General features: G+C 40.4%; 1 protein-coding gene across 1 annotated transcript in view; it reads right to left on the bottom strand.

Moving 5' to 3' along the window:
- LOC149211805 (thylakoid lumenal protein (Mog1/PsbP/DUF1795-like photosystem II reaction center PsbP family protein)) overlaps positions 1–21,064 on the bottom strand; it is a 240,449-nt gene that overhangs the window by 149,032 nt on the left and 70,353 nt on the right. Inside the window, exons 2-3 of the mRNA XM_089391583.1 lie at positions 3,672–3,775; positions 3,369–3,477 (exon numbers count right to left, since the gene is read on the bottom strand). Of these exons, the coding sequence (XP_089247709.1) occupies positions 3,369–3,477; positions 3,672–3,775 (213 nt within the window). The remainder of the gene's footprint in view (positions 1–3,368; positions 3,478–3,671; positions 3,776–21,064) is intronic.

Here is a 21,064-nt window from a genome sequence, read left to right as displayed (position 1 = left end):
TAGCCCTCCAAAAAGTTCGATCTCCTAGCCTCTCCTGCGTTGGTGTCTCCTCAAGGCCTCCTCCAATTTTGAAGCCATTCCGATGGTGGAGTTGTGAGAAAAGCCAAGCCCTAGCTCCGAGATCAAACTTTGCCCTAACATCCCCAAGGATAGTGCCTCATAGGATCAATTCAACATCTTTAAGTGAATATTCTTTCCTTGATCCTTTCCCCCACCTTGTCTAGGTTAAAAACATCATAGGTTGCTAAACTCTTTCCCCCTAACCTAGGTTGGGTCCACCTAGTCCCATGTGGTCCCATTCCTTTGAAAAGATAATTCTTCAAGAACCATCCAGGATACCAATTTCAATAAGGATTTTAGGGATTGGGAAACTCTTTCACAAGTCATATTCCCCAAACCTAACCCTCAAATCCTCCCATCCTTCTCCTAGAAGACATTGTACCTTGCTTAGAAAGCAAGCAAGCTCTATCCTTCAACCTCTTTTGGAAAGGGATCATTTGGGTCACTCCACATCCACTCATTGATTTATCCTTCATTGGTGACTCCATAATATACGGGCCTCCTCCCATCGATGAAAGTCCGCAAATAGTTGGGAGACTTAGCTGAGGTGACAGTGGGCTAAGTCTCCATTGGTTACCCTTGGTCTAGCATTTTCCCTTTAGGTCCCCTGCTAGTTTGAGTGGTAACACCGACCTCTAAGAAAAAATAATTTAGTACATGCCTTGAAAACTATGACCAAGAAAGGGATGCACCATTAGAAAGCTTCAACTAATCCAGATAACCATTCCCAGTGTGAAAATGAAGCATATAAAATAGAGTGTCCAAGCTATTAACATTTCCTTGGATAAATTATATTGATATAAACATTGAATAGTTAAATAAACCTCAACATGAGTGCACAAAGTTGCATGCTCAAATATAACCTTTGTCCTCCTCCTAGTTAGTCACAACAAGTTAAATCGCCATGAGCATGTGTGCCAATGAGGGGTGCACTTTAATTAATTGTTGTACCATGTAAATAAAAGATGTTCTCTGTAACAAAACCCCTCCATGGTCACAACAAAACATAATGTCCAACCTAAAGTGCACCACCACCAAAGGGTTCTTACATCAAAATCATCATCTAACCTTAGGAAAAGAGTTGGATCACCATCAAACCATAACATAATATCATTTCTAACTCAAACTTAGGATATAACACATCAATGAGGATACTAAGATCATGAAACATTTTCTCCACTAGGTGATGTCTAGCAAATGTGACATTATATAGTTAGATCAACTAGGAAAACCCCACAAAGACAACATGAATCATCCCACCATAGCAACATCATAAGAGAAAAAGACATAAAGAAATGCTAACCCCATCCAACCATCAAGTGTGTCCCCCATCACATCTCCAACATGGGAGGACCATGTAGAACACCCCCTCCAAGTAACACCACATAATACCATATCATCATGCAAAAGTCGCTAGAAAACTTCAACAATCATGAAATATATATCTCTTAACCATCATCATCTAAACCCTTGGGGGGCTAGAACAATCATCCATATCCAAGATAAGCATATATGCCAAACCACCATAATGAGAAAGTAAGCTCCACATCTATCAAACGTGTGACCATGAGGTGATAAACAAGGAAAGCACATGTGAGAAGACCACCCAGCAGCAAACACCGTCATCCAAGGAGAAGTGAGACTCCCCCAACCTAAGATCTCCTTCAAAGGATATAATGCCATAAAGAGAGAGGGGTACATAAAGATTATGCTCCCAAGTCAGTCCAGCAGCTCCAAGGAATAAGAAGCAATCTCCATCAATGTGATGAAAATCACAAAGTCAAACCTCATAAAATATGAGGTGTAACAGGTACCACAGTCTAAGTTTTGCCAACAATTGATTCAAAGGTTGCTATTTTTTTATTTACATAGTATATTGGTGATAAGACTCAGTGTTGAAAAATCACTTACAAAACTAGAAATAACCAATGTTGCATGGAAATCCATCCCCACCCTTGGGGAGTACATTTCTTATATTTCACTGTCCCTAAGGACTTGAGGACTGCTGTGGGAAGTCCTGTTTCAGAAAGGGGCATCCCTCCCCAAGACATTTGTGCCCAAAACAAGGAGATCTCAAAGAAATCCCTCAAGTTTGGGGACGCTTGGATGCCCCCTTACACATTGGTTCTCCAAGAAAAATATTCATTCACTAGCAGCTCCACAATCACACCATGACAAATATTATCTAAGCAGTGGTTTTTAAATACAGTTGTATGTTTTTGCAATCAGGGGTAATTGCAGCAACAGTTTTGATTGCCATGTTTTGCAAGTCATTGTACCCTATATATACTCCTTTTTATTCAAGGTTTTAATATCCAAGATCTTTCAGACCTATTAAAAATTTCTACATTCATTGAGTTGTGACTTGTACCATAGTCTAATGTTCTAGAACCTGTGTCTCTAAAACTTGTATATATAACCCATGGGTGTATTTTCTAGCAGGAAGCTGTGAGGTGATTGAACTTCCATTAATGCTGAGCCCTGGATTCAGAAAAAAACCATCAGTGGGTGCAGATAAGGCTAGATAGAAGTCCTGGGTGATTTAGACAGGCTAGAAAAGCCCCTTCTAGCACAGTTGTCTGCCAAAGGACATCTTTAAGTTATTATAACCAGCGTTTCCAAAAAACATTACTAATATATATTTTTTATAAATAGTTTTTGTCATCCTTGTCTTCATGTCCCTCAGAAACTTGGTGGTACCTTCTGATCATCATCAAAACATGTCAGTCATCGGTACAGCATAGGAAATAACATATTTGTTGAACAATGTTTTAAAATGGGCTCAAAACGAATCAATTGCTTTCATTGGTGACCTCAAAAACCCTGCATTTTGTCTAGTGCTTCTGATCATAACTCTTACTCAAAGCGTTTGACCATTATAAAGTCAAATTGTAAATCTGGTATATAACTTGAATTAAATAAATATTGTCAAATTATCTTGCTGTTCTTAGAGGTTAAATCATTAAATGTGCTCATTTGCATTATTGTTTTAGACAATAAAGATTGCCATGACTAAAAATGGGAAAATTGTCTAAAAATAAGTCAGTGTTTGGGCTTAAAATGAATCAATTGCCTTCATTGGTGAATTCAAGAACCCTACATTTTGTGCAGTTCTTCATCATAACTCTTACTCAAAGCATTTGACCGTTACAAAGTCAAATTGTAAATGTGGTATATAATTTGAATTAAATAATATTGTCAAACTATCATGATGTTCTTAGAGGCTAAATATGCTCATTTGCATTAGACAATAAATATCGTCATGACTAACAATGGGAAAATTGTCTAAAGATAAGGTAGTCTGGTACCTGCAAACCTTAGAACTGGTGCAACAACAACAGACAAGTTTCCTTCCTTTTGGTTTGTAAACCTCAAATCAATCTCAGTGCCACCAAGATCTGCGATTGAAACAGGAACCTGAAATACGTCATAGCCATTTGCAAAATGGTTTGCCGAGAACATCAGCAAGCATCTACTGTTTACGCATATTGTTTCCAGGCTTTATAAACATACCAAGTGTAGTGAGCAGTAACAATTTCTTTTAAGAACTTTTCTAGTAAAAATATGGCAACTGAAAATGCTTTTACAATATAGATCGACAGTTAAATTACCTCTTCCCATTCTGGGGGTACTTTAAATGAATATGGAATCATTGGACTCCAGCCAACACCATGACCTCCTGACTTGGCCTCTGGTCTATGATATGTCCTTATACCTGTTCAATCATAAATTATTCATTTAGACAGAAGAAAGAATCCAACCTCAGAGAATACACCATCCAAACTTGTTTACAATTAGATCAAGAAGAAGATATTTTTTCGTGGATTCTTCAAGCATGTAATCTCTTTCTAGCTAGTTGTTTGTTTCTATTTTCCATACTAACTTAATCCACACCTTTATTAGGCTACTGAAAGTTGTTCTTTAGGAAATTTGATTGTTGATATAATCTTATCAAATTATTGTCATGTTCAAAGAACTGATTACAATACTGATATTACACTTCATTTATGCATCTAAAGCAAATGAAGTAGAAATTCAAAATCAGATGCATGCACGTTTTTTTTTGGTTTGGTCTGTTTTTGAAAAACAAACATATGCATGTAGGCCTATACACATACACTATGGTAAATAAATGGTTGAAAACTGGTATATGATTTCATTATTTGTTAAAATTTTGAGTAAGACAAACAGCAATCTGAATTGACTTGCACAGAGCCTCTAAGGAAATTAAACCCTGCAAGTTATTGCGTGTAGAAAACACCCTCCAAGTGCAGCCATGCTGTCATTAATTCTAAAAGTTCTTCAGGTAAGGAAAAAGCCAACGGTCCACTATGTTAAAACTCAGGATGCACTTCACCTAGCTGCAGTTGGAACAATGGCTTGCATCAAAAAACATGTAACATATAAATTAATATGCCATCAATTACAAACAGAATGTCTGTTGAATAAATTATATATTATAAAGTATGAAGAATGATCGGTGAAGTTACAACACTAGGTGATGATATTGACACATGCATTGTTGTGATCCATCACAATGGAAAGGAGTCTTCTTTGGTTTAGAGACTTAGTTAAGAAGCCTTATACCTTAATATGTTATCTTATACATTTAATATTTATAAGTAAACTGCAATATATTGTTGAGGCTTACAAGTGAAAGGAGAACTGAATTGAACCAAAGACAAACCCAAATTTTGAAATAACCCAATCACAATGCACAAGAGAGAGAAAAATGTCCATGCACAGGTGTGCTGCACAAGAGATGCACAAGTGCACATAAAGGAAACAAATGCCAATCCCCAGAGAATGCCAAAGATATCGGTGCCCTCGGCCATAAACACTTTATAAGAAAGATCAACAAGATCACATGAAATATGAATGGTAGTTGTGGTGTGTTTATGTTTATCTACAACTCAAGCAGAGTGTTTTCCGTATGAGGGTTTAGTGAGGCCTACATGTATAAGTTTGATTATGTCAGTTTTAACTTTTAACCACCCCTTATTATGTAATGTCCCTTCGGGAATTTTGTGGTATTTTTCTGATCATTTTCTTTATAAAATTTTATGCCGATATTTTTTCCAAAAACCCACAAGATTATACCAAAATGCACCAGTAAATAATGACCCAAAAATGACATAAGCATAGTAAACCCATAAACTCAAATAACATTAGAAAATGCAGCACAAGGAATGACTCAGCTTCATTTATTATAATATATCATGCAGAGTACAACTGGAAAGATCTAAGACAAAATAGGAAAAGATGATAGCTGAGTGGACCTCCAAATGTTTTGCTGCTACGCTGATCTTGATCCCACAAAACTCCACAACAGCTGCACTCTCACTCCAACAACAACTGCCACTGAATCAACTGAAAGACAATGAAGCACCAATTGAGGATCTGAATGATCGTCACTCCAATATCTTTGAACCTCTATGAAACTCCTGGCTGAAGTCTCCTCAAAGAGAGTTCGGTTTTCATCCAACACTCAATAACATACCCGAGGGTTTCCGTCCTAGGGCTACCGATGAAGTAGAGAATCTGAATTTCAACCTCTCATACAAGAAGAAATGTCAAATCCAAGATGTCCTCCAATGGCTTCCTCCTCCTCTTTTATAGATCTCATGGACCCCTCTAGAATCTCCTATTTTATAATTATTTTAATCATGGAGCACTTTTCCCTCTTTTATTTTAATTAAGATATTCTTTTTAATCCAGAAAAAGGGTAAATTGGCCTCCATGACTCCTCAGATCACCGAAACTCACATCTAGCCATCCCATCATGTAGATCTTCTCGTTCTGGTTCCAACAAGCTATTACACTAAGGTGTTCTGTCAATTATTCCTCTCAGAATGCCACCTTAAGTGTAATTAATTGAGTCAGGCCCAATAATAACTCTGTTTTTTGAAAGTTGTTGGAATGCGCCAAAATGAAAGGCAAATTGTGCGGATGATGGAATATACCAAGCAAATGCCGTCGGGCCTTATAGAAACTCCTCAAAACCCCTCCAAAAGCCTCGGGCTTACTGATGACGCCAACCTACACCTGTGACATGTCTGTCCCCAACTCTGAAAGTGCATCCTAACCATGTAATAAGTTACACCAGAAAAAGGAACGTTACAAATCCTCCCACCCCAAGAGTGCTTTCCCTCAAGCAATCCAAACCTATGGACCAATCTGGTGGCCCAACGCAACTGAGACACAATGCCCAAATCCCATACGAACCACTAAGTGATGCTCTGCCTCTGGGTCAACCCATTATGAACGGATCCCTCAATGCTCAAATCCCAAAGTGATCTCTGACTGTACCTGTCATCAACCAATCCTCCTAGATCCCAATGCCACCATAGGCAATCAACGCCCAAGTCCCATGGCTCAGACTGTGCTCTGTCTTCGGCTATAGTTGTTGCTCCATAAAGCGAATACCAATTCATCACCTCTCTCCAATCCAACCCTTGGCATAGACCAAGGTCAATCTCACCATGCTGATGTTGTGCGGAAATACTGATGAGTGGCCAGCCTACATCCTGCTGCCAACTGAGGCATGTAGTATCCCTCACCTCTAAGGGCTCCTGCAGTACAATGCTTCTAACAAAAATTATACTCCACCAACAGGGTACTAGCTCATGATCTCTCACCAATCCAATGCATAGACACCTGTATAAGAAACAAGTCTACTAGGTTGATATGGGTTCCTGCTCAACTCATGATGCTCTATCTGGTTAATCCACAAGATCTGTCTAAGGAAACATGCCCCTCTCTCTATAATAGGCAAAAGTGGGCAAGATGCGCTACAAGCCCTGTCTATGTACTCCTGGAGAGGGTTGCGGCCTGGAAATACTGCAACTCTACCAACTGCCACTGCACCTGTCAGTACCGCATCAATGGGTAAGCCCAAAGATGGATGCACCACCATCTCCAACAGGTCCTCCCTCCTCTGATCGAAAACTTCGTGCTCGTGCCGTCTACTAGCCTCCTGCAAAACTACCATGTCAGCCTCCAACACCTCCTAAGGACAAGTGTCTGCAAATACTGCTACCTTGCTAGGTGCCTGTACATCTGTCTGCTCCTCATCACTGGTTGACCCTGTTGACCTCTACTAGTCAAGCTTCCCATGCGGTACACCCTCTTTTCTTGGCAGAAAGAGATAGCACCTGAACGACGTGTCCGTGCCAGCCTACAGTCATCAGCAGCTTGATCATTTCAATTGTAAACCCAGTCTGCATGTATGAATTGTAAATAATCTAAGCAGATCAGAGTCATGTATGTAAAATTGCCTAGGTGGACCTAACTTTCTATGATAATCTATGTCCCGGAAGGTTTTTCGTCTCACCGATCCATGGATCGGCAGAGTTTTCCTTCAAACCTGACCCCAAAGCCGGGATGGATTTTGTCATTAGAACTTTAGGAGAATCCTAGTGTGTTAATCTGCTAGATTATAGTTGTGTCGCAAAACTGGGTGATTTATGAGGGTTTGTATTAGGTGGGTTTGTCCCCTTGAGATGTAAATTGTAAAAGGTCATCATGAAATGTGTCTTGAGGGTTGAAAATGTTTTAAATCCCCTCGTGAGTCCTAAGTCCTAGGTCCTAGGTGATGTTTCCAAAGGCTTAGTTCGATGATCCATTTAAAAAATGAAATAAAATAATAAAATAAATAAAAATTAAGAAATTTAAAAAAAGATTTAAAAAATAAAAAAATTTAAAAAAATTTAAAAATTTAAGAATTTAAAAAATAATAATAAAATAAATAAAAATTAAGAAATTTAAAAAAAATTTAAAAAATAAAAAATTTTTAAAAAATTTAAAAATTTAAAAAAATAAAATAAATAATAAAAAAATTTAAAAATTTAATAAAAAATTTAAAATTTAAAAATTTAAAAAAATGAAATAAATAATAAATAATAAAAAATTTTAAAAATTTAAGAATTTAAAAAATAATAATAAAATAATAAATAATAAGAAATTTTAAATTTAAAAAATAATAATAAAAAATTAATTGAATAAATCGACGGATGAGATCAAGAGATGTCTTGATCTTCATCAACGGTCGAGATCATTTCTACATGGATCATTCGAACTAGCCGTTGGGATCATTTCCTTTATATAGGGTCTTAGCTGGTCATTTCAGATTCATTCGATCTGTGAGTCAGATACTGAAGAAGCTCTCTTGTAAATCTGTTTCTGGTTAATAAAGGAAGACTTTGGGGTCCATATCTTGCTGGTGTTACTCTCTTGGAATGCTGTGAGATCATTTCATTTTCTGCATATGTTATTTTCAGCCATTAATAATAGCTTTTCGTAGAGTATTGTGAGCACAGGTATCTTGTTCACTTGCTGGGGTTTGGGTGTTGTTAGGGTTTCTGAAGTAATGGCAGGTATCTCCATTACTATTTGAGATCTAGCAGCATTTTTGCCCTCTTTGTTGACGGTTGTTTTGAGCTATGCAGAAAACATTTTCTGAAGGAAATTTGTGGGCGTTCGGGGAAGTTCTCGGCTGAACCAGCCAACTCCCGCAAGCATTTTGTGTTGAGCCCAGTTGGATTTGATCCTGGGTCTATCATTCGGTTTATTTTTCTAAGTTTGCATGAGAGATTTTCTGAAGTTCTCCACAGTGACGATCTGAAATTTCTTTTCTTTAAAATAATTTCTGTGCTTACTGCTGAAATCTGGCTGTTAAGGGGCCAAATCTGTACATTAAAGTAGTTGATCTAGGGTTTCCAAAATTTTGCTTATATACAGATTTCAGATTAAGGTTTTGTTTTCTTTGTGTTTACAGGTATAGGGTTTTGTTTCCTTAAAATCGCAGGCTCCTCATCAAAACTGCCAAGCTTTGGACGAGTTCTGAGATCTAAATTTTCAAGTCGAGATGCGAAATTGATATATGGTTAATGGTTATGATTCATTTTTTTGAAAATTCTCAATTTCTGGATATCGTTTTGGTCATTTTAAGAGCATTGTGATTTAGCTGATGACAAATGATTGCTGTTCACGGTTTATTTCTCTATATCATCCAACAAGTGATCATCTTAACCATAATCTCTTAAGGCACTGGTCTGCTCAATTAATCAAATCCATCAAGTGCTTTTTACATCGTATCTCGTGTCTCCCAACCAACTGGTCGACAGTTGGTCTCATTCATCTCACAGGGACTACCCCCCTTAGCCGCGGGAGACAGGCTTAAACGGAGGGATCGGGGATCAGAGTGACAGCCCCCGGTCTGAGCGTTGTCGTGTCAATCCGCGCGATAACAGACCCCAAGGGTCGCTGCTCATCCTCCTCCATCACGAGCTCAATACAATCCTCCAACTGGCTCTCCCCAAGAGGCTCATCGTGCATACTGTGCACATCATCCTCCTCAACTAACTCATGCTCTGACAAATATTGCTCATGCTGAATCATCATTGGTGACTCATCATCCTGAATGTCTCCCATAGGGTCCACTGACAGCTCACCATACACATCTGAATATAAATCTAGCCTGTTGTCAACATCTCCACGACTCATGCTCCTCAAAGGCATCCTCGTATGAACCCATGGGCTCGTCCAAAGAACCCTAACCCTGTAAGTCAGAAGGAATCTCCTCCTGCTCTACCTCTATCATCTCCTCAGTGTCACTCAAGCATGAGTGATCAGGCCCCCAACGTCCCTTGCAAATAAAGCAGAGACCCTTCCTCCTCAGCTAATTCCTGCTGCATGATCCACCAAACCTGAGCAGCTCCTCCCTAGTCAACTGTCTCCTGAACAGCCCCATGTTTTTCTCAACCAACCTTTCAGCCAGTTCATAAGCAACAGGTGAAACTAGTTGTTCTCTCCTCCAAATGGTCAACAATCTAGCCCGCAACTCCCTGCAAATGGCATCACGATCTCCCATAACTGAAGACAAAATGGACAGCATGTTTGCTTTGACCGTGTCAGGGTGATGTTCCTTAATGCTGAAAAAGGATTGGAACATTTGAAGAATCAGGTCATCACACTCTAGATCAAACATGATGTCATAGGTTCGGAGCTTGGCCATATCCTCCAAAATTCGGAGCTTTTTCCCAAAGGTAAGACCCACAGTGTTATCTAAGTCCTGAAAGGTCTCTACTATCAACCTGAAAATTCTCCTCATAACATTATCATTGAAAGGAGGTATGGGTGCGGTCAACCTCATAATGTTACTGAGACATGATGCAACTGGAAGTTTGACCCCTTCACAAGGTTCCTCCAAGAACTTGTCTTTTATGAGACGAAGCATAGCTGGTTTTAGAGCACAAATTAGTTTCTTCCCTTCTAACTAGCTCACTTTGGAAAGGAGTGCATCCAGTTCATCCATCTTGAAAGGGACTTTCCATGTGACCCTCATGTACTTCAAATCTGTCCCAAGTGCAAATATTTTGTGTCGTATTTCCTGCCCCTTCTACACATCCTTTGGTTGTTCTTTCTGAAGAATGGCATAGACCCCCTTTGAGAAGGGTTTGTTGTTTGCTGCTGCTGGTTTATTAAGGGAATTTATAAAGGCTTGATCCATGTTTTGGCTCAATGATGACAAGACACGTTAAATTGTCTGACAGTATTACAGTGATATGACCAACTGTCTCAATATGTAGATTTCTCACGTCAGAACATAAATCTGATCTTATAGACAAGACTCTAAAGTTTCAGACTAGTAACTGGCTTTCAGTATTTGAGCAACATAGAGAAGACTCAACCAATAGTACAGCATACGAGCAACTCAAACACAGCTACATGACTCAATTATTACATGGCTTTGACAATAGTATTCATACAATGTATCTCAGCAGCATATAAACCCTCATTGTTAGCCATAAAAACAGATATATTTATTGTTGGTAGCCAACCAACTCTGCCAGCACCCCTATGTTCAGCTATGACAATAAATTGGCAATATAATAGCAGTATTGCTACCACCCTATCCAACCTTACCTTAAGATACCCCACACTTAGTCATATACCGACATGCCCATGAGACCTCTTACAGTAGCAATAAATAATCAAATGCCAATGATATTTCTAATGACAACCACTTGATCACAAACTGGGTATTGCGCTAAGATAATTATTTGAAGAAATTGAACAAAAAATATCTTTAGAGAGAATACAATGTGATAGGTCATGAACCTGGAACTTCTCAGGCACAACGAACAGCCCCACAAACTGATCCTCAGCCAATAAACTCCTTTAATTCGTAGCTATAGGAAGAACTTGCTTCAACTTGCTCAGACCCGATTTGCAACCACAATTCGTCAATCTCGTGCTATCCATACTTCATGGCATAAGTTCTTTAAGCTTTTGCAATGTCACTCATACACTCCAACAGTTGTTCATTTTTTTTATCATGATCCGCTACAAGCGTCACATCAGAGCGCATAACAATCTTAATTCACACACAGGCAATCTTAACCACCCGTCAGTCTGAACACAACTGTGCCTAGATCAAAAGGGTGCGTTCTGCATTGGTGATGGACCTTTTAAATTGTGATAGCCCTTCACTCCACGTTCTTCGTTACCAGTTATTAGCACTAGGCAAATCTACAGACAGGTCAAGCTGTCTTGTTGACCGAATTGGCGTAACTGACTCAGACCACGAAGAGGATCCTGGTGTATCGTTCCTTCATGCCCAGAATGTGATTACCACAAGTATAAGCGGTCTTCTTTTCTGCTTGCTTTTCTTCAACAATTTGATGGCCCTTAATACGGCCTTCTGTTGGGTGCAATCATGATTGGAAAATATCGCTCCCAGAATGAGGGACACGGTCTCTAAATTCATTCATGGCTCCTTATACAATTCTCACAGCAATGAAATAGGAACTCGGTTCAGACAGTTTGGCCATAAAATCACAATTCGATCGTTGGCTAAGTTATTTGAGCCACCAATTAAGTGCGTGGATCTATCGAATCAATGAGTCTTTGGCCTTATAGATAATGTCAACAGCCCGTTCCAACAATTTATAATTAGGTCCGTGATTTCTCTGTGATATTGCAGTCGCTCAAATGAAATAAGGTGTGAATCAAGCTTACTGCAATTGCCCTGAATATTGGCTCGACCCTTTTAGACATATGTTTTTCTCTCGGCTTTCAAAAATAATTCGGCCTTCGAAATCTAATTTTCAAAGTGGCCATTGCAATTATATGAGTCGACCCCACAAAATATTAACTTTGGCCTTTGGTTTCCAAAAAAAAACTTTGCTCACTTTTAATAATTTCATGGCCCACTTAATAAGAAAATTCTCCATAAACAATAATCTACGACCCTTTTGAAGATAGTAATGCCATCATGCAATAAAATTTGGACCTCATCGTCCCACTATAAAACAAACGACTACCAAGTGACATTGGACACTTTTAATTAATGTGTTTTGTACACATAGTAGAATGATTATTCAGTAGACGAAAAACCCACAAAAAAATTGTCTAGCATTTTGTAAGAAAGATTTAGTAGAATAGCTAACGCTCAGGATAAATTTCTCCAGCAAATAGAAGAATTCGATCTTACTTCCTCCAGAAATAATCTTCTTTTGGCACCTCCAAAATAAACCCTTGAACGATCTGTGATTAAAACCCTCCGGCTGGCAGGAGCACCAGCTCTGATTCCACTATAATGTCCCTTTCGGGAATTTTGTGGTATTTTTCTGATAATTTTCTTTATAAAATTTTATTCCGATATTTTTGCCAAAATCCCACAAGATTATACCAAAATGCACCAGTAAATAACAACCCAGAAATGATATAAGCACAGTAAACCCATAAACTCAAATAACATCAGAAAATGCAGTACAAGGAATGACTCAGCTTCATTTATTATAATATATCATGTAGAGTACAACTGGAAAGATCTGAGACAAAATAGAAAAAGATGATAGCTGAGTGGTGTTGATTTGGGGTAGCATCGGATGTGCACTTGCCATGAAAATTGGTGGAGAGGCTAAAGCACGTGAGATCTCCAAGACCCAGAAATGGTTTGGGCAGATTCTAACCGATTTGGGAGATATTATAATAATTAATATTTTTAATGGAGTTCCTAAGTCTCTAATAAAGTGACACCAAATATCGATGTGTTTGGAGCGATCATGAAATACTGGATTTTCAAAGAGCTTGATACAACTCTGATTATCACATAAGATCTTTGTCGCTTCCATCCTTCCCCTGAATAGATTTACAAGCAGTCCTAAGCCATATAGCTTCACATGTTGGTTTGCTAGTTGCCATATACTCAGCGTTAGTAGAGCTCAAAGCTACAGACTTCTGCTTCTTACTGCACCAGGAGATCATCCCAGATCCAATACCGAAGCAATACCCAGTGGTACTTTTCCTGTCTACTGAACTTCCTGCCCAATCTACATCAATGAATCCACTCAATTCGATATCATTGCCCTTGGTGTACCTTAATCCAAAATTTATTGTTCCACGCACATACCTGAGAATGTGCTTTGTTGCTGCCCAGTGCGCCCTTTTTCATTCCACCATGAACTGACTAAGGGTGTTGACAGCATAACACAAGTCTACGACCCTTTTGAAGATAGTAATGCCATCATGCAATAAAATTTGGACCTCAACGTCCCACTATGAAACAAACGACTACCAAGTGACATTGGACGCTATTAATTAATTTGTTTTGTACACATTGTAGAATGATTATTAAGTAAACGAAAAACCCACAAAAAAATTGTCTAGCATTTTGTAAGAAAGATTTTGTAGAATAGCTAACGCTCAGGATAAATTTCTCTAGCGAATAGAAGAATTCGATCTTGCTTCCTCCAGAAATAATCTTCTTTTGGCACCTCCAAAATAAACCCTTGAACGATCTGTGATTAAAACCCTCAGGCTAGCAGGAGCACCAGCTCTGATTCCACTTTAATGTCCCTTTCCGGAATTTTGTGGTATTTTTCTGATAATTTTCTTTATAAAATTTTATTCTGATATTTTTGCCAAAAACCCACAAGATTATACCAAAATGTACCAGTAAATAACAACCCAGAAATGATATAAGCACAGTAAACCCATAAACTCAAATAACATCAGAAAATGTAGTACAAGGAATGACTCAGCTTCATTTATTATAATATATCATGTAGAGTACGACTAGAAAGATCTGAGACAAAATAGGAAAAGATGATAGTTGAGTGGTGTTGATTTGGGGTAGCATTGGATGTGCACTTGCCATGAAAATTGGTGGAGAGGCTAAAGCACATGAGATCTCCAAGACCCAGAAATGGTTTGGACAGATTCTAACCGATTTGGGAGATATTATAATAATTAATATTTTTAATGGAGTTCCTAAGTCTCTGATAAAGTGACACCAAATATCGATGTGTTTGGAGTGATCATGAAATACTAGATTTTCAAAGAGCCTGATACAACTCTGATTATCACATAAGATCTTGGTCTCTTCCATCCTTCTCCTGAATAGATTTACAAGCAGTCCTGAGCCATATAGCTTCACATGTTGCTTTGCTAGCTACCATATACTCAGCTTCCATTAATAAGATGACAGACTTCTGCTTCTTATTTGTGTTATGGGACAATTCGCCAAGGTCGGCCAACAACCAAATAAACCCCACTTGTGCTCAACGTTTTAGTATAAATAGAGGTGGCCTTCAAGTCATTTTCAACACACTTGGGATAACGCTGCCCTAATCTAGAGCGCAGAAGCCGGAAATGCTAGGAACTGTCGGGAACAGCCAGAACATCCGAAACTGCCGGAACTGCCGAGAACTGTCGAAACTGTCGGGAACTGTCGAAACTGTCAGAACTGCCGGAACTATCGGGAACAGCCAGAACAGTCGGAACAACTGCGACTGTCGAGATTGCCGGGAACTGCGGGAACTGCCGGGAACTGCCGGAACTACCCGGAACTGCCGGGAACAGTCAGAACAGCCAGAACCGTTGGAACTACCGGGAACTGCCAGAACTGCCAGAACAGCCAAAACTGCCGGAACTGCCAAGAACAGCCGGAACTGTTGGGAACTACCAAAGCATCTATCTCTCAAGGAGAGAAGCATGCAAGTGACAACTAACTAACATTGGGACAGTTGTATGGTACTTACTAACACATACACCAAGCATGCAATGTTACAGCTAGCATGTAAGGGACAGCTAACATGCAACAGCAAGCATGCTAAGGACAACAAGCATGCTAGGGATAACAAGCAAGCAAGGTGCAGCGAGAGCATAGGTCAGTACGGCAACATGGTGTAGCAATGGCACATAATGCAGTACAGTGATGGGTACAGTCATGATTAATGAAGCATGATGAGATGCAGCATAGTGATGATGGGTGCAACATGGTGCAGCGCAGTGAGGTGCAACATGATGACGAAATGCAGCACAACGATAGGTGAAGGAGTCACCTTGAAGAAACAGTTGAAGCATCATGTCTTCAACTGATCTCATGTATCATCTTCTTAGAGATGATCTTTGCTCTTATCTAGATAAGTCAAAGTGTTGACTTTTGTTGTAAACGTACTATCTCTCTCTCTCTACTGAACTATTGAAGAACATATAAGAAGAATTGATCAAGGGTTTCCCCACATTGGGGTTTGTCCCTGGCTAGCACCACATCTTGTGTCCTCTTGTCTTGGCTTGTCTTCTGCGACTTATGTTTATGTTCTATCTATAGTTTACTTTAATGTTGATATAATTGCTAATCTGGAAAAGATATTGAGCTAACTGTGAAAATTGAAATAAATTGCTCTAAGCATAAAACATACGTAAAATTAACATGGTATCAGAGCTGAGGTGAAAACAATGCCCAAGCAAGATTGAAAGAGCAATCATCGAAGACAGTTAGGAAAGGACAAAAGGATCAGTGGATTCCTCATCCCTCTTCAAATTCACCGAGGGTGAAGTTGAAGCAGAGAATATTATCACAATGGCGCAATAGAAGTTTCTGATGGCCTACCTAAAGATCACTTCATTGGGAAGTCCGAATCTAAGGTTGGAAGGAAAGGTAGATGCCTTGGTTGCAATAAGTTTGGCCATTATGCGAAGGAGTGTCCGAATGGCAGAGACACATCTCTTGATGAAGATAACAATCATTCCAGGGACATCTTCAATGATCAAAGGAATGACAGGTAATGCAGGTCATCAAGGAAATGGCCGACTCTTCAAAAAAAAAAAAGCAAGGAACCCCAGGTATGAAGAATCATATGTTGTTTTTGATAAGATAAAGAAGTCTTATCTTGTATTGGCCCTCTCCTTCAGATTCTTTGGGAATTTGGCTTATTGATTGTAGTGCTTCAAGGCACTTCATCGAATAGTAGGGTGCACTCTCTAATTTGGTAGAGATGGAAACAATCGTGGGATTATACTTGGAGACGATGCCACCTATCCCGAAAAGGGTGTAGGGAATGTTACCCCTCAATTGAATGAGGGTAACTCAATTCATTTACAAAATCTTTTTCATGTACCTGATCGCAAGAAGAACCTGGTGTCCATTTCGGCAATGGAAGTCAAAGGTTACAGGGTGGCACTCATTGATGGAAAGGTACGTGTTTGAAAATAGAATTTTCAAGATGTTTTTGAGTTTAGGGTTGTATCAAGTTGCAAGAAGTCCACTGGGGACCATGTCCATTGACACATAGCACAAGAGGTCTGTGAGTCAAATGGTGACAGGGATGCCTGAATTCCAAAAGGGCATGAAAGTACATGTCTGAGATGTACCGAAGGAAAATCTTACAAGGGGACCATTCCCCTCATGTAGTAGGTCCACAGGTTTGGAACAACCCGAGGGGTTTGAGATTCATGATCAAGAGTCTCACGTATACAAGTGGAAGAAAGCCCTCTATGGCTTGAAGCAAAATTCCCTGAGCGTAGTATGAGAGGATTGATAGCTGTCAGATGAAGCTGAGATTCACTAAGAGTGAAGCCGATCCAAACCATTGTTTGAAGGTTCTGGATGATATACCTCTCATACCAACACCTTCTGAGGATGGCCTATTTCAAACAGGTGCAGACCCTCTCACTTGCAGAAGTAAGAGGGAGTTGGATTGCGGATGTGGAATGGTAAACTGCAAGCCCGTGACTACCTCGAGGATCTTAACTTTCAGAAGTTATATGGTGATGATGTCGGACCAAATTGGGAAATGCCTCTGAGTTCCGTAAACTCATTTGCATTGATGTTCTTGGTGAACTTTCGTATGGACATATGTTTTGCAATTAGCATGGTGAGCTCATATTTGGTAGAGCCTCACTGGATTGGTGCTAAGAATCTTCTGAGATATCTTCGGGGCACAATCTCTCATGGATTGAGATACACTGTCGGAAATATGAAGTTGCATGATTATTTGAATGCTGACAGGGTAGGCAGTGTGGAGGATCACTAGAGCACTTCTCAACGCTGGTTCTCTTTGGGTTCTGCTTCGATATCATGGATGAGCAGGAAGCAGAAGTCGGTTGCTATAAGCACCGCTGAGATCGAATACATAGCTACGAGTATGATCTCGTATGAAGCTGCCTAGTTGTGGAAGCTCTTCAGTGAGCTATTTGTACACATGATGAATACTATTGTGATTCTCTGTGACAACCAGAGGGGGGATTCGATTATTGAGGAATCCCATATTCGATGATTGCTCCAGCAGATAGACATCAGATACTGCCTTATCTGGGATATGGTAAGTCGATGAGCAAGGAGGCTCCATCGCATTGAGACTGATGTACAGGTCGTAGACATTTTGTCAAAGCCTCGGGAAAGGTCAAATCTGTGACTTTCCCAAGCGACTTGGAATCGTTGAGAGACCTTCTTACAAGGGTCCTGCATGTTGCATGCATTGAGCTCTAGGAGCTCTGTGGGGCTTGGGGTACTTACTGGAGCAACATACGACCACAAGGCAACTCACCCTCCCTTGGTGGTGCGCTATGTACAAGATGATAGGTTCAACCTTCCCCTGTGATACCCTGTGGCAACTGTGAAACAAGATGATTAGTTCTCCTATGGGTCAGGATGATTAGTTCTCCCGTGGCAACTGTGAAACAAGATGATTAGTTCTCCTATGGGCCAGGATGATTATTTCTCCTGTGGCAACTATGAAACAGGATGATTAGTTCTCCTGTGGGCCGGGATGATTAGTTCTCCCGTGGTGACTGTGGGGCAGGATGATTCGTTCTCCTATGGATAGGATGATTAGTTCTCCTGTCGAGGCATCCTACCCATGCAGTCTCAGACTCATGGGAAGTACCTCTCATCTGATCAATGAGCAGGGAAATGGGGTTAGGGACCATAGTAGTACTATCGATGGACGCATCGATGTATCTATTGTACTCCCTATGCTAGGATGACCTCCATTGATCTGGGATCAATGAAACTGATTTGGGATCAGTACGAGTGGTTTGAGACACTCTCTTGTGATATTGATCTGGGATCAATAAAACTGACTTTGGGTCAGTAAGAGTGATGTGACACATTCTCTTCAGATGAAACTAACTTCGGGTCAGTAAGAGTGATGTGACACACTCTTCAAATGAAATTGACTTCGGGTCAATAGAGAATGGTATGAGACATTCTCGATCAATTCTTCTTCTTCATGGTTCAGCAGAGCAGAACAGAGAAGAGCAGCGCAGTGCAGGGCACTGATGACAGAGATAGTACAGTCGAACATATGGATCAGCGGATGGAGTTCTCCCTAGTTGAGAGGGAGTGTTAAAATTGGCAACTAGGGCCAAACTCCATGTGGGTCATCGTATTAATGGAAGCTGATATTTTTCTTGGATCCCTCTCATCGAGAGGTGTAGGATTGATCTAAAGATCATCCGATTCCGACAAGTATTCATGGAGATATGAATTTATTTGTGTTATGGGACAATTCGTCAAGGTCGGCCAACAACCAAATAAACCCCACTTGTGCTCAATAGAGGTGGCCTTCAAGTCATTTTCAGCGCACTTAGGATCTCTTCCTCTCTACTTGTATTTGGGTTTTAGTAGGAGGAGATATCCTAAGGGATAACGTTGCCCTAATCTAGAGGGCAGAAGCCAGAACTGTCGGAACATTTGGAACTGCCGGGAACTGTCGGAACATTCGGAACTGCCGGAAACTACCGGAAACTACCAGAACTGCCGAAACTGTCGAACTGCCGGAACTGCCGGAACTGCCGAACTGCCGAAACTGCCGAAACATCCGGAACTGCCAGAACTACCGAGAACTGTCGGGACTGCCGGGAACTGCTGGAACTGCCAGAACAGCCGGAACTGCCGAAACTGTCGGGAACTGTCGGAGCATCTGTCTCCAAAGGAGAGAAGCATGCAAGGGACAACTAACTAACATTGGGACAGTTATATGGTACTTAGCAGCACATACACCAAGCATGCAATGTTACAGCTAGCGGGACAGCTAGCATGCTAAGGACAACAAGCATGCTAGGGACAACAAGCAAGCAAGGTGCAGCCAGAGCATAGGTTAGTACGACAACATGGTGTAGCAATGGCACATAATGTAGTACAGTTATGGGTACAGTCATGATTAAAGAAGCGTGTGAGATGCAGCGTAGTGATGATGGGTGCAGCGACGTGGGGTGCAGCACGGTGTAGCATGATGACGAAATGCAGTGCAACGATAGGTGAAGGAGTCACCTTGGAGAATCAGTTGAAGCATCATGTCTTCAACTGATCTCATGTATCATCTTCTTAGAGATGATCTTTGCTCTTATCTAGATAAGTCAAAGTGTTGACTTCTGTTGTAAACGTACTATCTCTCTCTCTCTCTCCCTGCTGAACTATTGAAGAACATATAAGAAGAATTGATCAAGGGTTTCCCCACATTGGGGTTTTTCCCTGGCTAGCGCCACATCCTGTGTCCTCTTGTCTTGGCTTGTCTTCTGCTATTTATGTTTTGTTCTATCTGCAGTTTACTTTAATGCTGATGTGATTGCTAATCTGGAAAAGATATTGAGCTAACTGTGAAAATTGAAATAAATTGCTCTAAGCATAGAACATACCTAAAATTAACACATGGATCAAGCCAAATCTAATCTTAGCCATTGATTGGAGATTTAATCACAGTCGTTGAAGGACCAACGAGAAAAGTATAAGAGGAGGCTTGAGGGTCAGTTGGAAGATACACCAGAGTGATCAATCATTCATTTTGCCAGAGCGGGGTTGCTAAGCAAAGTTGAATCAGTGATCAGTGGCGAGGGGCAGTGAGTACGAGACAGAGAGACCAGCACAGAAGCAGAGAGAGTGAGAGCAGCAGCCAGTTCAGGCCACGCAGAGCCCAGCATAGACAGCGTAGAGCCCTGCGGAGACTGCGTTATCCATGCAAAGGCTGCGGGAGTGACGCAGAGAGTCCCAGACGCTGCACAGTGCCTCAGAGGGCCGACGCAGAGGGTCCTGGGGCTGACGCAGGTTAGCAGGAGGCTGACGCAGAGGCAAGAAGGGCCAACGCTGAGCTTCAGAGCTGCCAGAGAGGGTTTCGTGGGACAGGTTTTCTAAATACCCGTTTCCGAATATAGAGGTATTGCTACCGTGTATTTTTTTCTTTGTCGGGTGAGCCGGTTAGGCACCCAATTGTACTCAAGGAAATACTGCATAATAATAGACCCTCAGAATAGCAGCACCGGTTTTCCTGCATTGGGTTTTTCCAGGGACATTTGTCCAAAAATAACGATGTCACTTGTGTGCTTGTTTTCTTTCAGTTGTTGATCTGTAGATGTTGTGATTGTATTGTGTTTATTTCGGTATTTAAATGTATTAAATAACTTGTTCGAATTTAAACAAGTAGAATAAATAAACCAGCAAAATACAGATTAATTTTCTAACGGATAGACTTAGAAAATTCATCAAGTGGACCTCCAAATGTTTTGTTGCTATGCTGATCTTGATCCCACAAAACTCCACAATGGCTACACTCTCCCTCCAACAACAACTACCACTGAATCAACTAAAAGACGATGAAGCATCAATTGAGGATTTGAATGATCCTCACTCCAATATCCTTGAAGCTCTATGAAACTCCTAGCTGAAGTCTCCTCAAAGAGAGTTGGGTTTCGTGCAACACTCAACAACATACCCGAG

The sequence above is a fragment of the Pinus tabuliformis genome, chromosome 1_1 (assembly GCF_031772625.1).
Source record: "Pinus tabuliformis cultivar Carrire ecotype Pingquan chromosome 1_1, CPIR1, whole genome shotgun sequence".
Lineage (NCBI taxonomy): Eukaryota > Viridiplantae > Streptophyta > Pinopsida > Pinales > Pinaceae > Pinus > Pinus tabuliformis.
Note: the sequence above shows the minus strand (reverse complement) of the source record. Positions and strands in the feature narration are given on the sequence as shown.